Source organism: Nyctereutes procyonoides, unplaced genomic scaffold, assembly GCF_905146905.1.
Source record: "Nyctereutes procyonoides isolate TBG_1078 unplaced genomic scaffold, NYPRO_anot_genome, whole genome shotgun sequence".
Classification (NCBI taxonomy): Eukaryota; Metazoa; Chordata; class Mammalia; order Carnivora; family Canidae; genus Nyctereutes; species Nyctereutes procyonoides.
Genome location: NW_026575146.1, coordinates 35,389,073 through 35,408,663, shown reverse-complemented (window position 1 = coordinate 35,408,663; position 19,591 = coordinate 35,389,073). Strand labels below are relative to the sequence as shown.

Here is a 19,591-nt window from a genome sequence, read left to right as displayed (position 1 = left end):
AGACGGGCTGGGACCAGGTCATGCAGCCCAGGAGAAAGAAATACGATGATTATTCTAGTGCTGTGGAATGTGTTACACACACGTGCACACTTATGCAAGTATGTAAATGCACGATATTGCTGTTTTAAAAAAATCATTTGATGCAATGTTGAGAATGATCGATAGGACTAGACAGGAAGCAGGCGGACTGGGTAGGAATACTGCAGGTGACAGTAATGGTGACCTTGCCTTGGATGATACTAGGCCACTTAGCCGTTTGCACCATAAGCTCAGTGCCTGGGGCCTCTGGGCTTCTCAGGGCTCTGCAGGTGCTGAAGACCTAAAAAAAGGTTATTCGCTTTAAAATGCAAAAACCAAAAACCAAACAACCTGCCCCCCCCCACACACACAGAGGGAAATTAAAGTATTTAAAGCATGCAAAACAAAGGATTATTTTGTCAACTTTATTATAGAACTTTAAATTTGATATTTGTTAACATTTTGATACCCTTACATCTAAAGGCATTTCTAGGTCAGATTTCCCATTTTGCTCTAATTTGAGCATGTGTAATGGGTGCTTTGAAATCATAATTGTAGGAGTTACTCATGGTCCTAGATTTTCCAGGGAAAATCATTAAAATCTCAAAAGTTAAAAAAAAACACTCTGGAAAATAATTATACTTCATGTAAGATGGGAGTTCATTTTGTGACTTTTGGTGTGGGTTTTCAAAAGTGTGAGTACTTATGGACTGTGGAGGCCTTAAAATGGACCTGGGTGGGGAAAATAGAGGAGAAAGCACTGCTACATTCAGATCCAGTGGGACTGGATGGCATCGAGGGATGAAGGCCAGAGACCTCCGTGTGGTATCTGGTGAAAAAGGCAAGGTTGGTGGTAAAGGAAGGTTTGGACAGGGTATGAGGAGGGGACCGGGACACGGAGGGGACAGGGGACAAGAGGTTTTCTGTGTAATAGATGAGGTTGGAGCCTCTGCAGTTCAATCTGGGGGATCCTGACCCCTCCCCATCCCCTTCCCTACACCCCGCCCCCCAGTGCTGGCTGCCCAAAGGCCTGAATGTCCCCGCCCCAGGTGGCCTGGAGGCCTGCGGACCTCACCTGCCGGGCAGGCACTTTGCACGCAGGTGCAGTCGCCTCACTGGGTGCGGTTTGGGGGGAAGCCCCAGGTGGACGGCGACCTCGTCGCCACTCCTCCCCACCTGCATTTGTTGAGAGGTGATGCGGCCTCAGGTGGACCCGGCACCCGGCAGGCCGGTCCCTGCACGTGTGCCCTGTGCCTGTGCCTCTGCGTGTGCCCTGTGCGTGTGGCTTGGCGTGTGTGTGGCCGGTGCCTGTGGCCCGTGCGCGTGTGCCCTGCGTGTGTGGCCCTGTGTGTGTGCCCCTGAGCGTGTGGCCGGTGCGTGTGGACCTGTGCTTCTGCCTTTGTGTGTGTGGTGTGCGCATGTGCCCCCTGCGCGTGTGCCTTTGCATGTATGCTCCTGCATGTGGCTGGTGCATGTGCCCTGCGCGTGTGTGGCTGGTGCCTATGGCCCTTGTGCATGTGCCCTGCACGTGTGCCCTGTGTGTGTGCCCTGTGCGTGTGCTGCCGGTGCCTATGGCCCCTGTGCATGTGCCCTTACTTGTGTGCCCTGAGTGTGTGCCCCTGAGCGTATGGCCAGTGCATGTGCCCTGTGCGTGTGCCCTTGCATGTGTGGCTCTGCACGTGTGGCGTGTGCATGTGCCCCCTGCACATGTGCCCTCACATGTGTGCTCCTGCGGGTGTGGCCAGTGCATGTGGCCCTGCATGTGTGCCCTTGCATGTGCGGCCCTGCGCACGTGCCCCACACGTGCGGCCCTGCCTGTGGCCCTGCATGTGCCCTGTGCATGCCCTCCCTTGCGCGTGTACTCCTGCGTGTGCCCTGCATGTGTGTGCCGTGCATGTGAGCCCTGAGCGTGTGGCCCTGTGTGTGTGCCCTGCGGGTGTGCCCCGTGTGTGTGCCCTGCGCGTGGACCCCAAGTGTGTGCCCTGCGCGTGTGGCCCGTGCATGTGCCGCAGGGCAGGAGGCAGGACGGAGTGTGTGCTCGATGCACAGCAGGTGGCGCCGACGCACCGACCAGGTCCGAAAGCTGAGAACTAGGAAACGTACAGTTTACTCCGTAAAATCAACTTTAGGGTCCCCGGGGGCTCGGCGTGGAGCCCCTGCCTCCGGCCCAGGCCGTGACCCCGGGTCCTGGGTTGAGTCCCGCCTCGGCCCCCTGCAGGGAGCCTGCCTCTCCCTGGCCTGGGTCTCTGCCTCCTTCTCTCTTGAGTAAATGAATAAATTTTTTTTTAAGAATCTACTTTTATGGTCCTGTCACAATTCTGAATGGTAATCAGCTGAGAGGCTCCTTTATCGAAAACCTGAGAGCTTAAGCGGATGGCTCAGTGTCGGGGTGAGCGGTAGGCTCCCGTGGAGGGGGGTGGCCGGCGGGCTGCGTCTCCGGGCCTGTCTCGGGGCTCCTCCTGCTGGCCAGGCCCGAGCGCAGCCTCGCCTTCCGAGGGCTATAGCCGACAGGTGAAAGCTCAGAATGTCTTCAGAACGCGGTGAAAGTGCGAGAAGGAGCTGGGGTGGTGCCGTCTTCTGAGCTCTAGGGCGCTCTGTCGGGCCTCCCGTCGGGCCGCCTGCAGCCGTCCCCCTGGTGGGCAGGACATGAGCCCCCGTCACCCGAGTGCCCTTCTCTCCTAGCTCCGCTGGGCGTCGTGGAACCAGGCCTTGTGAAGGACCTTCCCGGTGCTGCTGGGGAGCTGCCCGCCGGCCCCGGGGTGGGCAGCGCTGCCGCCGTGCAGGATGGGGACGGCACCAGGGACCTCCGAAGCCCGGCCAAAGCCCCTCACGTGCAATTCGTTGAAGGAAAGGTATGGTAAACTAGCAGAAAGCCTGATTTTCAATGTGTCCTTAGATGAGAGGCTGTTGCGTGTGTTAAGCAGGCGTCAGCGTCTGTTGTCTGTGATACGGGTTCCCAGGCTGTAGGCTCCCACTGGCTTGGACGGGGTCTCTAACTGTTCTCTGATTCTTGTTCAAAGCACAATACTTCAACGTAGATTATATTAATGCAGACAAGTAATTTAGTGGCTGGACATTTTTGACTGTCTTCAAAATCATTCTTTTTTGTAGTTAAATCTCTATAAGAGCTGTGGTGTTTTGAAATTTATATTGGTTACAAGTAAATTTTAAACTGTAGCTTGTCTTGAGTATTTTAATAACGTTGTCTTGAATTCTTTTTGACATGAACAAATATGGTCTTTATGAAAAATGTTATTTTTCATTAATCTCTAACTGATGAGGAAATTCTTAAGCAAAGCCTGATTGTTTTGTGAATAGTGAATGAGAAGATGGTGTGTTGCTTATTAGCTCATTATTTGGGGCATAAAGCGTGGTGAATGGAGAAGTAACTTACACTGTGTTTTCAAATTTGTCACTATTTTACGATGCCTTTTTACCTTAGAAAAGTAAAGTCACTCACAGGTTGATGTGAAGGCTTTGAGTTCTTCACATCTCTTTTCTGTATACGCACAAAGCACTTTTTTTTTATAGATCACATTGAAAGTGAATACGAGGAGGAAATGACATTTTGCAATAGATTTATAGTGTTTTCTAAATTTTAACTTTTGAAAACTGTAAAGACCTGCGACATGAGTCTGTAGAGGACCTAGTAGATGAAGGAGCTGCCCGTGGCTCAGGGAGCCCTGTCTGACCACCTGTCAGCGTAGACGAGGGCTTGGGGACCATGCGAGCCTGACACCCCAGACTCCTGCCATCAAGTCCTCTCAATACATTTGCTGAAGAGTTTGGGACCGTCATACCAGCAAGAATTATTTGGTTGAAAAATCATGCAGTTAAAAATAACAAATCATGACCAAGATATCCTTCACCTACTGAAGAGTTGTCAGAATCTTTTGTAATTGGGCTAATGAGGCGCCCAGGAAACTGCTTACATCTGAAACACGAGAGAGCTCAGCCTTTCTGAGTCTCCGTACCATTCTGCCTCATTTATTCGATACAGGTAGTTATTTTTAAAAAGTTACTTGACATTCCACAGGAATTCTGCTTACCTTCGGCTAATGACTGGGTGAGCTGATCTTTCCGCTAATGCTTTTGATGCTTGTCAGCAGCCAGATTTAAAAGTAGGAATGTTCTTTGAGTTTCGTTGGATCTATTTGCAACCAGTCAGAAAATAATAATTAAATCAATCTATGCTATAAATTTCATGCGAAGAGTAGTCCAGTCTTTCTCTTTAGAAGTGGGTCATTCACATTCTAACTGTGCTGTGTTAACAGCAGGAGTACAAACTTTCACTAACTGCCCATTTCTTTTCTTTCTCTCTTGCCTGTGTTTCTCCTTTGAACGTGTGTGTTGTGCGACTTTACACTCAATCATGGGTTTGCTGCCGACAATAGCCTGTGTCCATGTGCCCGCCTTCCCCACTCATTCGCTGTGTCTCATCTCTTTCCCCAAACCTGTCGCCAGTCCCGGAGAGGGACTTGCTCTCAGACATTTCGGAGGAAGACCCCTTTGGGGAGGCCGACCAGATCACGCTAGACAGCTTAGAACTGCCCTCCATGGGTGACCCGTCAGAGCAGGGAGACGGTGACGTCACCCCCCTTGACTCTGTCTTGGGTCCTGGTGCAGCCCCTCCTCAGCCCGACTGTCCTCCCACCAGTGAACAGCCTCTCAAAGAGGCTGGCCCCGAGGATTCCGAATTTGGGTATTTTTCCTTCCATTTCTGCAAATGCTTCCCACCTAGCTTCCCCTCGCTTCTCGATGAAGATGGGTATCTGGCCTTCCCCAGCGTCCCCAAAGTCTGGGTCTCCTTCCTGCCTGCCGACGTCCAGCACTACCTTCCTATTACCTCCCCTTCGTTCCTTCCTTCGCTCATCCTCATCTTCGGGCTGCTTCTCTCTGCTTCTCAGTCCGTGCCTTTTTCTCTCACCTTTGCCCTTCCTCTGGCTCTGTCCCTCTGCTACCTGGAGGCTAAAGCCACTTCCTTCAACGTTTCTTGTGACCGTGACTTGAACGACAAAACCGAGGAAGAGGAAGCAGTTGCTGGCACTCCTACATAAGCTTTAACCTGTGGGGCCAACAACATGACATCTTCTACCCTCCCTACTGTAGAGTGTAAACATGTGCATAAATTCACCACTGATTACCCTCAAAATAGTATGGTCCACACATTGCGGCATACGGTGTTTTAGTGCATGAGAAATATGTGTAATTAAGCCCTTCCTCTTCGTTGACTTCCGCTGACCAGGTCCACACCTTTGAAGTTGAGAGCAAAGTTACAGGATTATTTTGTAAATATCTGAATCATACTAGGTCTTCAAAACAACACAGGAAACCTGTGTTGCCCCTAAAAGTCCATATTGGGTCTGTTTGTTTTGCAGACAAACATCAATCGTATCAATGCTGCTCCTTTCAGATGGAAACTTGTCTCAATGTAGAATTTAAGATTCCGTGGACGTAACTGTGATTGATGTATATGAGTAGAACTCCTTAGTGTTATTTCTCATTAGAAAGCCAAGCTCGTTCTTGCCTTTATGAGAATAAATCTGTAACCTTTACTCCTGACCTTTATAGGTCTAATCTCAGAAATGCCTTGTCTCCCTGTTACTGTAGCATTTGGGAATCAGATGAGTTTCAGGTAGTTTTTTTTTTTCTTTTTTTAAATCTCTAAATCATGTAGTTTTATGAAAGAGTGTCAGGTATTTGTAAGGAAGATACCACTCTGTTAAGAGATACTTATGAAAAATGAAACGTGGCTTTTTGAAAATTTGGATGATTTGCCCTAAGGTTGGGCTACTTAGTGTCCTTTTATTCCAGATTAGGTGTCTGGTTTGAGCATTTTTACCCCTGTGTAGGGCTACCTCTGCACTGCTAGGTTGGTGCTAGTATGTGCAGTACGGTTTTGTTTTGCTAAATGTGGTCTGGTGACTTCAAGTCTTATCCTGTGGGTACTGTCCATACGTAGAGAAAGTCAGAATTTAAAGCAAACCTAAAGAAAAATGTGAAGATCATGCTATATGATTAGGCATAGTGGGAGAAACCACTATTCCTAAAGGTTACCTGAAGAATGCCAAAGATTGGCATGTTGCAGAATTAAGTATTGACCAAGGAATTGGACCACGATCCTTAATAGATTGTTGGGTAGCTCTTATTTTTCCCTTCTGATACAGATACTCTGAGCTCCCTGCTTACCTCAAAAATACTTGGTTTCAAGAAAAAGAAAAAAAAAAAGCATTTTTGAACTCTCAGATTTGACACCGTCATTCCAGTAAGGAGGAAAGGAACATGTATGATTCTGCTATAAATTAACATGTGAAAGTTTAACTATGGTCTTTTGGTCTCAGAATCATTGTTTTTCTTTCTTGCTCTTCCTTTTCTTTGAGTGGTTATCAGGATTTATGCTTTTTTTTTTTTAATTTGCTGAAGTATTGACATACAGTGTTAACATTAGTTTCAGGTTTTTATAACATAATGATTTGACAATTCTATAATCTGTTACCATATGATGTTATTAGAATTTTGTTGACTCTATTCCCTATGCTGTGCTTTTCCTCTCCATGAGTTAGTTTTAAATTTACAGGGTTGTGGGTTTTTTTTTTCTTTTTTTTTTTTTTCCTTTTGGGTTGGGTCATTAGATACCGAGAATTACCCAACCATGAAAAACTATTCTTATTTAAAGAATTTTACGAAAGAAAAGTGGCCATCAAATAGGAGTAGTTTTAAATACAATTTTAATGTGCTGCAAGCAGCAAAATAAACCAGTTTTCCTCTCAAGGAAATAAATCTATGTTAAAAAACTGAACTATAGGTGAATATTTGTCCCTGATGTAAAATTTGGTTTTCATTTTTTCATCATTCTACTTTGTCCTCTTGCCCAGTTGATTTAGACCTTTCACGTTAGGACAGATGGAATTATGCCATTTTTACACTCTTATATTTTCACTTCTGAGTAAAAACATTCAAAAGCAGCACATGATCTAGGGACTGAGAAAGAGTGAAGCTTCCATTCTCCATTCCACCTTTGCAAAGGATCCCTTCCACCGTTTGTGTGACACTATAGGTGAAGAAAGACCCAAGTGGCTTTATGTTCTGCATCTTCTGAGGGCCAAAGAGTAAAGGTTGGTAATGCTGGTTCACCATTTTGGTTCAAATATAACGTCTTTGCATCAGTGGGTAGGGTTCCCACTGCTACGCCCCTTCTTTCTGGCCGTTTGCTGTATGACTTTCAGGTGAAGATGGAAGAAGAGGAGACCTAGCTGAAGGAGGTGGATATCCCCCCGCCCCTGCCCCCGGTTAAATACCTGATGGCTGCTGCTTGCCATTTTGTATCTGTGCGCATGTAATGTGCATGGGGTAATGCACTTTCAGGACTGATACTTATGTGAGTTTTGCTTGTTGTGGCTTTAGGTTCTTAAGATTTTTATTCCTCTTGTATTTTAATGTCTTGGACTGTCCAACTCTGGGTCATTTCTGGTGCCTGCTGATTGATACAATTATGTTTATTTGCCTTTTCCCCCCTGTGTGTGATTTAATTTCACAGAAAAATTCCTTGAGAGTAGAAGGGGATAATATTTATGTCAGACATAGCAATTTAATGTTGGAGGTTTGTATAATTCAAGAAAACAACTCTGTCCTAATGGCTGCCAGGCTGCTGTGGACGGGAGGTCACGCACAGGCTGGCTGGCAACTTCCTTCGAGCACATCTGCATGAGATGCATGGGGGACAGTTCAGCTTGGGAGTGCATGGGAGCAGTCCGACTCCATTCCTTTAAAGTGGCTTAGGTAGGAATAAATCCGCTAGAAGTTCTCAAAGTGACAGCTGGGAAAAAAGATGCTCTGTTTAATCAAACGAGTGAAATTTTATCTGTTACTCTTGAAGTTCTACAGATAAATCTGTTCACTCCTAATGGGTTAATCTCCGCGGGGTAGAATCTGAAGTAACATCCCGTCCTTCACATATACTCACCGGAACAGAGCTTTGCTGGTCTGGCATGAAATGACGGTAGTCTCTGCTCACAATTTCGGGGGCAGCATTGCTTAAATCTATGCAATTAAGAATGTGGTCCACTTAAAGTATCACCTTTGAAAAAATGTTGATGAATGGGATTGTTTGGATTAAAAAGAAAGTGAGAAAAAAGGAGGAGGAAAAAACCCCAACTGATTAGATGTATAAAATATGTTCCCCGTGTCACGCGAGAACTTTTTGTTGTTATTTTTTCCCCCTTTAGTAAAACGGTGATGTATTGAGTGGAGAGCTGCAATTCTCAGTAATCTGACTAATCTGGTTGCTTTCGGCAGCTTTGATAACTATTGGAAATGTATTTTGCATAACTTACTAAAATGCTCTAAAGTGTAATATGTGTAACATTGCTTTGAACAAATGCAAGAAATGTGCCTGATCTCAAGCCACAGTCATTTTTCCATGCCATGCAAAGAGATTTAGATTATTATGAGTTTTTGCAAATGGCTATAGAAGCTCCAAGAGGAGCTACTATGCTTGTGCATGAATGTGGAAGATCTAATTTTATCAGATGCATGACCTGTTCCTCTGGGAGTGGAATGAAAGCTGTAATCCACAGGTGACCCCATGATTTTGAAATATAAGAAAGCATTGAAAACTCACTTAAAACTGTCTCCTGAACACTAATTACCTTTTATTCCCACAAATACTATTTATCAGGGCCAATCTAAAAATTCCCACAAATACCATTTGTCGGGGCTCATTCCAAGGAAAATTGACCTGGTCGTTTTCTTGCATCCTTGTCTAATATGAGGACCATTTGGTATGTGGGGTGGCTGGGCCCCACAGTCGTGCTCAGGGAACCCAGTATATGGGGTTCCCTCTTTTATAGAGAGGCCACACAGGACCAGCCTCTGGAAGCCATTATTCTTATTCCTTAAGGATTAAAGCCATTGCTGGAATTTCCTGGAAAAAGTCAACCCTTGGTGTTCTCTTTCTCTCTCTCTCTCTCTGATCTTGACCTGGCTTTCCCATCAGGCTGAATGTACTTCTGAGTACCTTTCTCTATTTTTACTTGATTTACTATATTCACAGAATGCAGCTGTAGTAAGAGCCTCAATGAGAAAGGTAAATTTGCAAGAATAAAGTCATAGGCTGCATTTTAAGTCCAGTTACTAGAAAGGTTATTAGCCATTTTGAGTACTAGTAATTCCATGGCTTCCTTCTAATAATAGAAGTAATTATTTCTTAAAAAAATTCCAAACAGAATAAATTAGAACCTTTTAAAAGGTTTTTAAAATGGGAATCATAAAAAAATATGAATTGGCTCTACTTTCAAATTTTGATGAACTATTCATAGGTGATAATATGGCTTTTGAGACTTGGCATTTTTCTTGCTTTAGTATGTTTTTTAATCATAAGTTTGCTTTGTCTTATTTTTTGTTTTTTTTATTTTTGTCCTGCTGGGATTTTTTTTTTCTTTTTGGATTTCTGCTTTTTATTACGTTACGTATTGCTAGGACCTCGATAAGGCCCAGGAGGACATACTGAGACATCAGGCTAGCATTAGTGAACTCAAGCGCAATTTTATGGAATCCACACCTGAGCCGCGCCCTAATGAATGGGAAAAACGACGTATCACACCTCTGTCCCTACAGACACAAGGGGTATGTCAATAGCTGTTTGTTGGCTCTATGTCTCGCTCCAGCTCTTCAATAAAACTCAGGTTGCTAATTGTTGATTCTCAGGAAGTTAGAAAGTGTTCCCTTCTTTTTTAAGGTAGTTGCTAACAATTTTTAAAATACTAAATATTAACAATGTAATACTTATTGACATAGTTTTTAGTAAATTGTGTGAGTTTCAAAATATTTTCAAATGTTGCAGAATAATTTCACTATCATACTCCAGTAAATTAACAGTAATGAAATGTTTAATGTAGGGTGACTTTTAGAGACTGATCGTGTGTTGTATATGTAATAAGGTTTTCAGTTATGGACTTCCGAAATAATAAAGTTTACTTGATAATTAAATAAAGGGGATGTAGGAATACAGATGGTATTTAGAATGGTTTTAAGGTAATTACTTTGAGGATGGAGAGTTAAACTTAGCTTTGAAAACTAATGAGCTCTTTTGAAGATTTGCAAAATGTGACACAATTTAATATTAATACTGAAAGTTTTTAGTAATGAGATGTAGACTACTGTTTTGAGAGGATTCTCAACCATAACATCTCTCTGAACTCTTTCTTTTCATGGTTTATTTCTTCCCCCACCCCCCACCAGTATAACTGTTGCCTTTACACTATATTCTCAATCTGTATCTCCCTTCATTCTTATCTGCAGCTCTTTTCTGATGCTCCAAAATCTGTTTATCAACTAAGAACTTTCATGGACTCATTTGTCATACATGAGAAGATAATGATCATACTGTATGAAAATGCTGTTTTAAAAAGCACCTGAAGGTGTTACCTGACAATTTCACCTTTCCCCTCTTCTTTACAGGCCTCTCTTTCCCTGACACTCATCCGCCCCTCTCTCTCGTCTGGCTTGAATGTTATCAAACCTGTACGCACTTGAGTTACTCCCATACTATTTTTATTCACTTTTTCTTAAAAAGGGCAAAGCTCTTAGTTGCTTTGAATTTCTAAGTTTGTGACAGTGAAAGGGAAGTTGCTCTTCAAGAACAGAAGCAAAAAATAATTGCTGAACCGAAAAGACAACTGATGACAACATTAAGATCGAAAACAGCAGGGTCTCATGAAGTTGTATACAGCTTACATCCTCATTTTCAGATTTTCTGAAAATATATGTCAGCATTCAGCTCTAGAGTGTTGTGTTTTCTGGAAAAACCGTGTCTGATGACGTGCTATTTTTGTCCTCCCTTTATGTGCTGCTTTATCCGGTTTGTTCTGCTGACCCAGAGTTTAATGTTTGTGTTGCTATAGATGTAATGTACTTGTCTGACTTGTTGATTATGTCTATTGTTTAAAACAATAGAGCAGAGGAGACCATCTTTTCAAGGATATTTTATCCGTGAAGGAGAAGCATCCGATGGCAGCAGCACGGACAGTTGAAGAAAAAGTCCAGGAGGCAGACAAGGTGTTCACCTTGCATCCTTGGATCTTCTCTTGCTTTTCCCCCTTTTCCTTTCATTTCTGTACACAGCCATAGGAGACTCCTTTTTTCCCATGTATTCACTTAAAATTTTGTTGAAATGATTTTTCGAGCAGTTAAGAAAATCAAATTCCCTTATGTGGAAACCTATGATCATTAGTGAGAAATGCCATATTGCGGGAGGACTGTACTTGAAAATCCACAATTTGAAATGCAGACCTACCAACCAATTTAGGTGATGAATGACCCCCAATTTTGATGAATGTGGCTGACAGCTGGGAATCCATGATCTCGTGTGAAAATGCACCATTAGTACCACGCATGTGTGTGCACCGAGGCAGTGTTAAAATAACAAATTATGTCTGATGTAGGTAATTATTTTACTAAATATGTTTGGAAACCATACAAATTTTCATTTGAATTTCATTTAGCAGGAGAAATGGTGTGTCACAGCTGCCCCTCAGGTCTCTGTGCTCCCTACGTACAGGAAATATCTGGTATTACCAAGGAAGTTAGCTTTCCATTGCCTTGACATACCTCTTCTGCTGTCTCTGCTAATTTTGCCTCACCAGCTGACTGGCCTGTCTTCTGCTGGGACTAGAGTGCTTCGAGTCCAGTGAGGGAGATGATAGCAGACATGTTAATTAAAACTTTTAGAGTACTAAGGAGTAAGGGTTAAGAAGGTGAAACAGAGTTTTGCTAGAAAGTAGTTTGGGAGGGCTGCTTGCTCATTGTACTCTGGAAAGATGGGACACGTGAGTTGAGACCATAATCTGAAGAGAAGGAGGCAGACACGTGAAGATGCTTCCGTGTGTAAAGAAGAGGAAATGCAACAGCCCAAGACAGGAACTAGTGCAAGGAACTGCAAGTTCACATGACAAGGGCTTAGGAAAAGTCAAGGAAGTCAGAAGGTCCACTCTATTTTAAAGACCACGCTAACAGTTTGGGATTCCATCCTAGGAATGACGGGAAGCCCATGGCAGAGCCTTACGCGGGAAGATGACCTAGTCCCACATGTTGGACAGAGATCCCACTGGTGCTGGATGAGGACAGAGTCCCAGGGGGATGGGAATGAGAGTAGAAATCAGTGATAAGGAAAAAGCCTATCCGTTCCAGAGTCTGGTCTTGTTCCTCAGTGAATGGTAGCCTTCGTCAGAGCATATAGTGGGGCAAGGGGAGGAGTCAGAATAACGAAGAAGAGGCCTTGCCCTCAAGGAACTGGAGGTGGAGCAGAGAGGAAGCCTTTCCAGAGCACCGCAGATGAGAAAGATAATGTGTCATAAAGCTAAACCAAGTGACATATTTATATACTTTCAAAGGTCAGCGTGAAATCCAGAGCCTGTCAGTGTGTAAGATGGCTTTAATGTCCGATGCTTTGAAATATTACATAGTTTTGAAAATTTATGTTCTAGAAGCAAGACAGATGGCACCATCTCATCCATTTAAAATGATGTACTTTTTGCAATTGGAGACTTTGGAATGTTGGTGAAGATGTTGAAAATTACCGTCTTCCTTGCCGTCCTGGCTTAGTACCATCCGTTAGAAACCATTTACGGTAGAAATCATTCACTCGTTGTCGTAGAAGTTACATTAAAATGCTATTAGGTGAAACTTAAATCTGGAATTGACCCCCTGTTACACTTCTGAGTGGTTTTTCTGTAGTTGGAGTTGCTGCTGTTTTCTTGCTCTTGTCCTCCAGGATCTGCAGGAAAATAGTTTTACTTGGCACATACGTGGATTGTTGTAACTGCAGTCACATGCATCCGTTTACCCATTCACCCAACATTTATGGACCACTTACATCATGCCCCCCACCCCTCTGCCAATAGCATTTCACTACTATTCGTGGAAGTGTGTGAGCAGTTAAGTCTACTGTAGCATTTTGCCTCTTAACGGAATTATCTTTTTTTTAAGATTTTATTTATTTATTTATGAGAGAGAGAGAGAGAGAGAGAGAGAGAGAGAGAGAGAGAGGGCAGAGACACAGGCAGAGGGAGAAGCAGGCTCCATGCTGGGAGCCCGACATGGGACTTGACCCCGGGTCTCTAGGATCAGGCCCTGGGGCTGAAGGCGGCGCTAAACCGCTGAGCCGCCCGGGGATCCCCCAACAGAATATCTTTTAAATTTCTTTGCCGCATCTTCATTTTGCTACTGATTTTGTAGGGTTTTTTTGATTATCTTTAAATTATAATCCTTAATGAATGTAAAATAAAAAGTTATGCGTGGGAGTCTAATTTGACCAAAGTTTCTAAATCTCTATAATAGGAGTTTTACAGATTAAAGTTTTGTTTTGTATTGTTTTTAAGTAATCTCTGCACCCAGTGCAGGGTTCAGACTCGTGTGCCCAGGAGTCTCCTGCCTCTGCCACTGAGCCAGTCTGGCTCCCAGAACCGTAGTAGTTCGTGTTGGAATACGTTGAACTTTCAGGATGGCTTCAGTGTTAATATGGTTTTGAGAGAATATTGGAGACCAAATCATTTAGTGTAATACATTTACATTGAGTAACTAGATTTACCTCTTTTGTAAGGATTGTTACCTGTTGTGTTCCCGGGAGCCCAGTAGGGATTATACAGAGTGTAGTTTTGAGGTACTTTTGAAGCTGCTTGCCTGAGTAATTACGTGCGTGGTACCTACTTGAAGTCCCCAGCGCTCCTATGGGAAGGACAGTCTTTCCACCCTCCACCCAACTGACCCGGAGGGATGACAGGACTATGAGGATCACTGCTAAGCTGAGTTCACCCGCAAGATGTTTGCCCTGTCCCAAATACTGCAAGCGCTTCTGCACGTCCCTGTCCCCTCACGGGCCCTCTTCCTCACCCTCCTGCCCTATTTCAGGGGGCGTCTCAGAAAGGCCACCTATTCCTCCAGCCAGCCGCTCTACAGCGCCTCCTTACCGCTGGCATCGCACGTCCCTGGCACGGCCCGGCCTTCCGTCGCGCCCTCAGGTTGGGGACAGCAGTCTCAGGGCCAGAGCTAGGAACGGTGACTTTACCTTCATGGTTTCCCAGGGACGCGGGGTTTTCACGGAGCCCACAGGCGTCCTCACCCTGGCACCCTCTCCATGGCACACTTAGCACAGCCGTGGGGCGCCGAGGGCCCTAGCCTGCGCGGCAGGGGCGGCGTGGAGGCGGCCCTTCGGGTGGCAGGGGTGCGCCCCAGGAGCGGGCGAGCAGGTGCGGGTGCAGGTGCGGGCGGGGAGCTGGCACCAGGCTGGCCCGCAGTCTCCTCCTGGCCTTGCCGCCCCTGGTGCTGGTCTGCATGACCTTCCTTCCTTCCAGTTTGTCACCGCCGTGTGTCCTGGCTCCTGGGTAATTCTCTGCTCTTCCTCTCTGACCTCTCTAGAGCCTAGAAGAGGAGATAACGTCCATTTTGTTTAGTGCAAAGGGCTTTTGTGGTAGCGTGGGCACCTCCTGCAGCGCAGCCAGCACCCGGACAGCCGAGGGCCCTGCTGTGAGCCGTAAAGCCCCTCCTGAGAGGCCTTCCTCGCCCTCCTCGCAGTTGCCTGAGGTGCATTTCACTTTGTTTCCCCTGCCTTCGAAAGCCACATGTGAAAGTGATTTTGGGGGGACGTTTAAGAACCTCTCTCTCCAGTGCTGTCGTTGGTAAAATTAACCCTTCCTGGAGAAACATACAAGAAACCATGACTGGACACGAGGGAAGGCTACAGATTGGATGTTTCTCCTGCCGTTGGTCCCCTGGCACCCGCAGAGTCTGCCTAAATTCAGAGAATCCTCTAAAGCAGTAGGTCCAGACCCTGAGCTGTGTGCGAAAGATGCCCTCACTAAGGGAAGCGAAGTACGTTGGGCAGAAAGACTTTGAAAGCCTAAATGTCTTTCGGGCGTCTCCCGACAGCTGCACGCTTTTAACATTCTGCTCCTGTGTAAAAATATGGAGTGCCTGCCATGCCCAGAGAAATAATTATTTTCATTTTTTGGAATGACCCTAAGGGATTCCCTGAACTTGGGCAGAGCCCATCTGGCCATCTGGGGCCAAGTAATAATAATTTACTGACCCGGAATAATAATAACAGGATGTCTGCTTTAGAGAGGTTCTGGTCACTGGACAGCTTTATGTATAAAGAAGTTCATGGTTAAATGGCATTCACCAAAATGGTATCAGAGTTTTCCAGTGTACTATCTGAAACCTCTGGGTTTTCAATAATAAAAACTGGAAGGATCTCTCTCTTGTCTGTCGGTAACATGATTTACACGGCACTAACTTCGAGCAGTGAAAACACGCCCTTACCACGCACGTCAGGATAACGGCACAGATCACAGCGAGCGAGTAGATGCTGATAGGTGCTGTCCGCAGTGTTCCCTTCGAGGGCCTTTTGCTCAGTTTTCCATGTCACTGGTGCATAAGAACAGGGGATGCTGCTCCTTGCTGCAGGAGCCAGCTCTAGTCTGTGGGGCCGTGGCCGCGTCCCCGGGCCCGTTCCTGCCCCCGCGTTCAGAGGCTCACTGCCCTCCGTTCAGCAGGGAGATACCTTCTTGAGTCAGCAGGGCTACTCTCTCTCTCGCAGAACTAGGATTTGGTGAGATCTCAGGCTGCCCCGTCACCTGAATGTTAAAAAGTTGGCTTCATTTTTATCAGTGTAAAGTAGCCCTCCCACCTTTCAGGATAAGTTTAAGGAATGTTGTGAGCTTTAAAAACTCCTTTGCACGGATGTTTCTACATTATCAACAGGGAAGCATAGTGATTTATAGGACTCATGTATTTGGTCAACAGGTGTTTAGTAACACTGTACTACTTAATTTGCTCCCAAGAATTAGATGTGGGGGTGGGATGAGGGGCCAGGAATAAACATCTCAGATAATAAACTTGGTTCATTTCAGTTTCCAAAGATGCTAGTTTGGAGAAAATAAATTCCAGAAGAAAGCACTTAGAGCTATCATTGACATCCACCCTGACGTTAAAATACCCTTTTGCTAACCTGTTCTGTGACTTGGGATGCTAATAACCATTTCTGCAACGACAACATCTTTGTGTTAATAGCTCTCTGAGACCAGCGCTAATCTTGCCAATTACAGCTGTTTTTTAAATGAGCCAGCAGAAAATAGAGGTGCCATCCCATTGACGCTGTGTCCACTCAGGGATCGGGGTTTCAGGCCAGGCTTTACCGTCTGGTTAAAATCAAAACCGTTTAGTGAATAGGTTTTGAAAGTCTTACAGTTTCACGTCTCCTCAGTGAGCTTTGGTGTGACTCCTTTTCTCTTCCCACCCTCTCAGCTAAATGAGGAGAGCTGATATGCATGACTTGGAATCAGCATTTTATGTCTTTGGGAGGATGCTGGCGTTCTGTGTGTTTTGTGTCCTTTCATAAACTTTTTGCATTTTGTCTGGATTGTCCTCCATGTCACCTTGAGCAAAGATTTTTGTGGATGTCGATTCTTGCCATTGTCTTACAGTGTCATGTGTTTGTTTTGGTGGGTGTTGAGGTGTAAACCTTTATTGATTTGTGTCCTCGGTTGCTTTTTGTTCCGCAGAAACGTGCTCCCGAGTCAGAAGGGCCTTGCACTGGAGCCAGTGATGCTGTTAAGGTTCTCCCCTTTTCCATGTTAACACCATTGCCTGATGTTTCTGACTCCCCGCTCCCCCGCTTCCCTTTCAGTCAGCCATCATAATCATCTTTATTTTTTTTCTCCATGACATGAACCTACCACCATCAGTTAACTTTGGTTTCCGTCGTTTTTTTTAATTTATTCATGTATTTTGTTTTCCCTCATCCATTTTTTTTCTCGTACAGAGTTCACATGAGACTCTGAATGTAGTGGAGGAGAAGAAGCAGGCAGAGGTTGGGAAAGACGAAAGAGTAATCGCGGAAGAGCTGAACGGTAAAGAGCTATCACCTGGGAGTGGTCCTGGGGCCACGCGTAAGGTGGAGCCCGTGACACAGAAGGACTCCACCTCCCTGTCTTCTGAGAGCAGCGGCGGCAGTGAGAGCGAGGAGGAAGACGTGGGCGAGTACCGGCCCCACCACCGCGTGACCCCAGGCACCATCAGGGAAGAACAGGAGGAGGAGGAGGAGGAGGTGGAGGAAGGAGCCGGCCGAGCAGCCCAGGTGGTAGAGAGGGAGGCGCCGGCACCCCAAGGCAGCCGCGGCTCGCAGGCAGGTGCCAGTGTGAGCGCAGTGCGAGCCGAGAGCCAGGAAGGCCCAGTGGCCCCCGGGAGCCCTGCAGAGAAGCGTGTAGACGGAGGCGCCACTAAGCAAGACGGCAGCGAAGACGCGGAGGACGAGCCGCATAAAGTTAACGGAGAGGTGTCTCCTGTTGACCTTGATGTTTTGCCACAAATTATTTGTTGTTCAGAGGTAAATGGGAGGCCCGAGCGGGAGCGAAACTCTAGAGCTGGCCCCCAGGGGAACAGCGCCTGCCTTCTGTCCTCCTGACCCGCCTCCAGCTGCTCCCACGAGGCCCTGGTCTCGCTCTCGGGAGGAAGCGGGAGCACTGCTCTCTAGGGTTTCCGCGGCTCCGTCGGGGTCTGGCTTCTTTACTGCACCTGGATCCACGACAGTAAACCCGCCTTCAGCAGCCGACCGGGGTGCTTTCCCTTCTCCTTTCACACTTGACGTTTTCTATGCATGTTCTGGGTGTTTCCAGTGGTTTGTCAGTAGTCGCACCGCCTCCTCGTGCTAAATGCCTTCTTCGTTGGTTTGATTAGCACATTGTACCTGCATCGCTGACCAACGGGCAGCGTGCTTGTGTGCCTGTGGCTCTTGTCGTGATTGGGTCTCACTTTTTGGCTCCTTCTCCCTTCAGCTTTACGTTTTTAGAAATGGCAGCTGGTCATGGTGACCGTGGTGCTCGGAGGTCAGCATCCGGCAGTGACGACAACCCATTCCCTGAATACCACTGTGCCAGCCGTCCTTAGGCCCCAGGGAACGTACAGACCAGCTAGGAGCATTTTCCTTCCCGGTAGCAGTGGAGGGCTGGCCGGGTGGATAGGAGGACACCCTTCTCCCTCTGTCCTGTCCTCAATTCTGGGGCATTTGCAAGTTTTCGTCTGTTTTGTGGATTATCTACATCGGATAGGACTGTTGTAACTCTTTCTCTTCAAGAAAGAGAACTTTCCAGGCCCTTGGTAGGTTAGGTCTTGGTCACGAGGTGCGAGTGTCCCTCAAAGGGGAGTCAAAATTATGCTGAGTGGGGGTTTCCCTTCATTGGACTTCCTTCATCCTAAAACCAAATGCCCACGATTTAGGCACTATCCTAAATCTTTAGGCACTATTTGCTCCCTTTGATGGGCTGGAAAATCTCGAAGTGACTTTATCTTGAAATAATTAAATGGATTTTTACTATATTTTAAACTTTGTGCTTCAGAGAAGACATTTCAAGAGTCTTTGGACGCTCTGAACTATTATTTCCTGCATTTACTATATGCTGTTCCTCTTTAAATAATTACATTTGGGAATATTCTCTCAAGGCAAGTGCCTGTAGTATTTTGGTAGCAGCATGGTCTGTGGTGCAGTAAACGCATGTGCCCAGCAGAGGACACTGCAAAGGCCTGACCCTGTCTGACCCTGTTCCTTAATGTTTTAACTGTTCAAAGCCAGTCATGCAATGTTGGTGGAGAATTCTAGATGTAACATTTTAACTTCTGTAACGCAGAAGAAGCACTGCAAGCCTTAGACCAGTGTAAGTGGAAAAAAAAATGCTACTGGAAGATGCTCAAAGTAGAAAGTCTGTCGATGAAGTAGAAGAGTCTTTTTGGGGAAAACCCTAATCCCCATAGCTGATGTGCCGGGTAAAGACCACGAGCCTTCACGCGCACCGTGTGGTTCATTAAGCTGCAGGAACACGGAGACCAGTCACGTCACATAGTTCGCTCTGTTTGGTTCTCTTTTCCATCTTGTTACAACGTGCTCCAACACTGCAGAGTGTGTCTCGCACGCGCCACGGTTGACATGCGATGGGACAGCGGTAATGGGAAGTGTGCCGTGAGTTAGGGAGCCATCGTGGTAGCCGATTCTCCAGATGCGCACACGTGTGACTTTTTAAGGAAACTGTTTTTCTCTTGTGTCTTTTGTTTTATTTATCTTAACTCTTGTGCATGAGTGTGTGTTTGGATTTTTTTTTTACAATTATTTTTGAAGGCTCCGTTAAACACTTACTTTGTGACGTCTAGAATTTATTTTTCCCTTCCTTTCTACCTCAGCCACCAGTGGTAAAAACAGAGATGGTAACAATTTCTGATGCCTCACAAAGGACAGAAATCTCCACCAAGGAAGTCCCTATTGTCCAAACTGAGACCAAAACCATCACATATGAGTCTCCACAGGTACAAAAACTCTAGATTTGGACTATTTGAGTTCTTTTCCTTGCTTTGTGTCCATTTTTACATGTTTCTGACTTTGTTGTAACGTTGCGCATCCTGGTGTCTTCACTGCACTCCAACCTGCCATATCCTGACTTAGATTGCGACAGTCGGGGTCGGGCGGGGGGGCGGGCAGCGTACACGTGCTTGTGAAGGACGGGCACGCTGGTACACACTTGGGAATGAGATC

The 19,591-nt window shown here is 45.9% G+C and overlaps 1 protein-coding gene across 11 annotated transcripts in view; it reads left to right on the top strand.

Moving 5' to 3' along the window:
• The window catches only part of EPB41L2 (erythrocyte membrane protein band 4.1 like 2), a 205,546-nt gene that overhangs the window by 168,335 nt on the left and 17,620 nt on the right, over positions 1-19,591 (top strand). For 3 of the 11 annotated variants that reach the window (XM_055312056.1, XM_055312057.1, XM_055312058.1), the window contains exons 12-19: positions 2,701-2,870; positions 7,556-7,618; positions 9,496-9,642; positions 10,972-11,073; positions 14,431-14,595; positions 16,575-16,628; positions 16,835-17,398; positions 19,243-19,365. In XM_055312056.1, coding sequence (XP_055168031.1) covers positions 2,701-2,870; positions 7,556-7,618; positions 9,496-9,642; positions 10,972-11,073; positions 14,431-14,595; positions 16,575-16,628; positions 16,835-17,398; positions 19,243-19,365 — 1,388 coding nt within the window. The remainder of the gene's footprint in view (positions 1-2,700; positions 2,871-7,555; positions 7,619-9,495; positions 9,643-10,971; positions 11,074-14,430; positions 14,596-16,574; positions 16,629-16,834; positions 17,399-19,242; positions 19,366-19,591) is intronic. The other 8 variants (XM_055312059.1, XM_055312060.1, XM_055312063.1 and 5 more) reach the window with 8 other exon arrangements.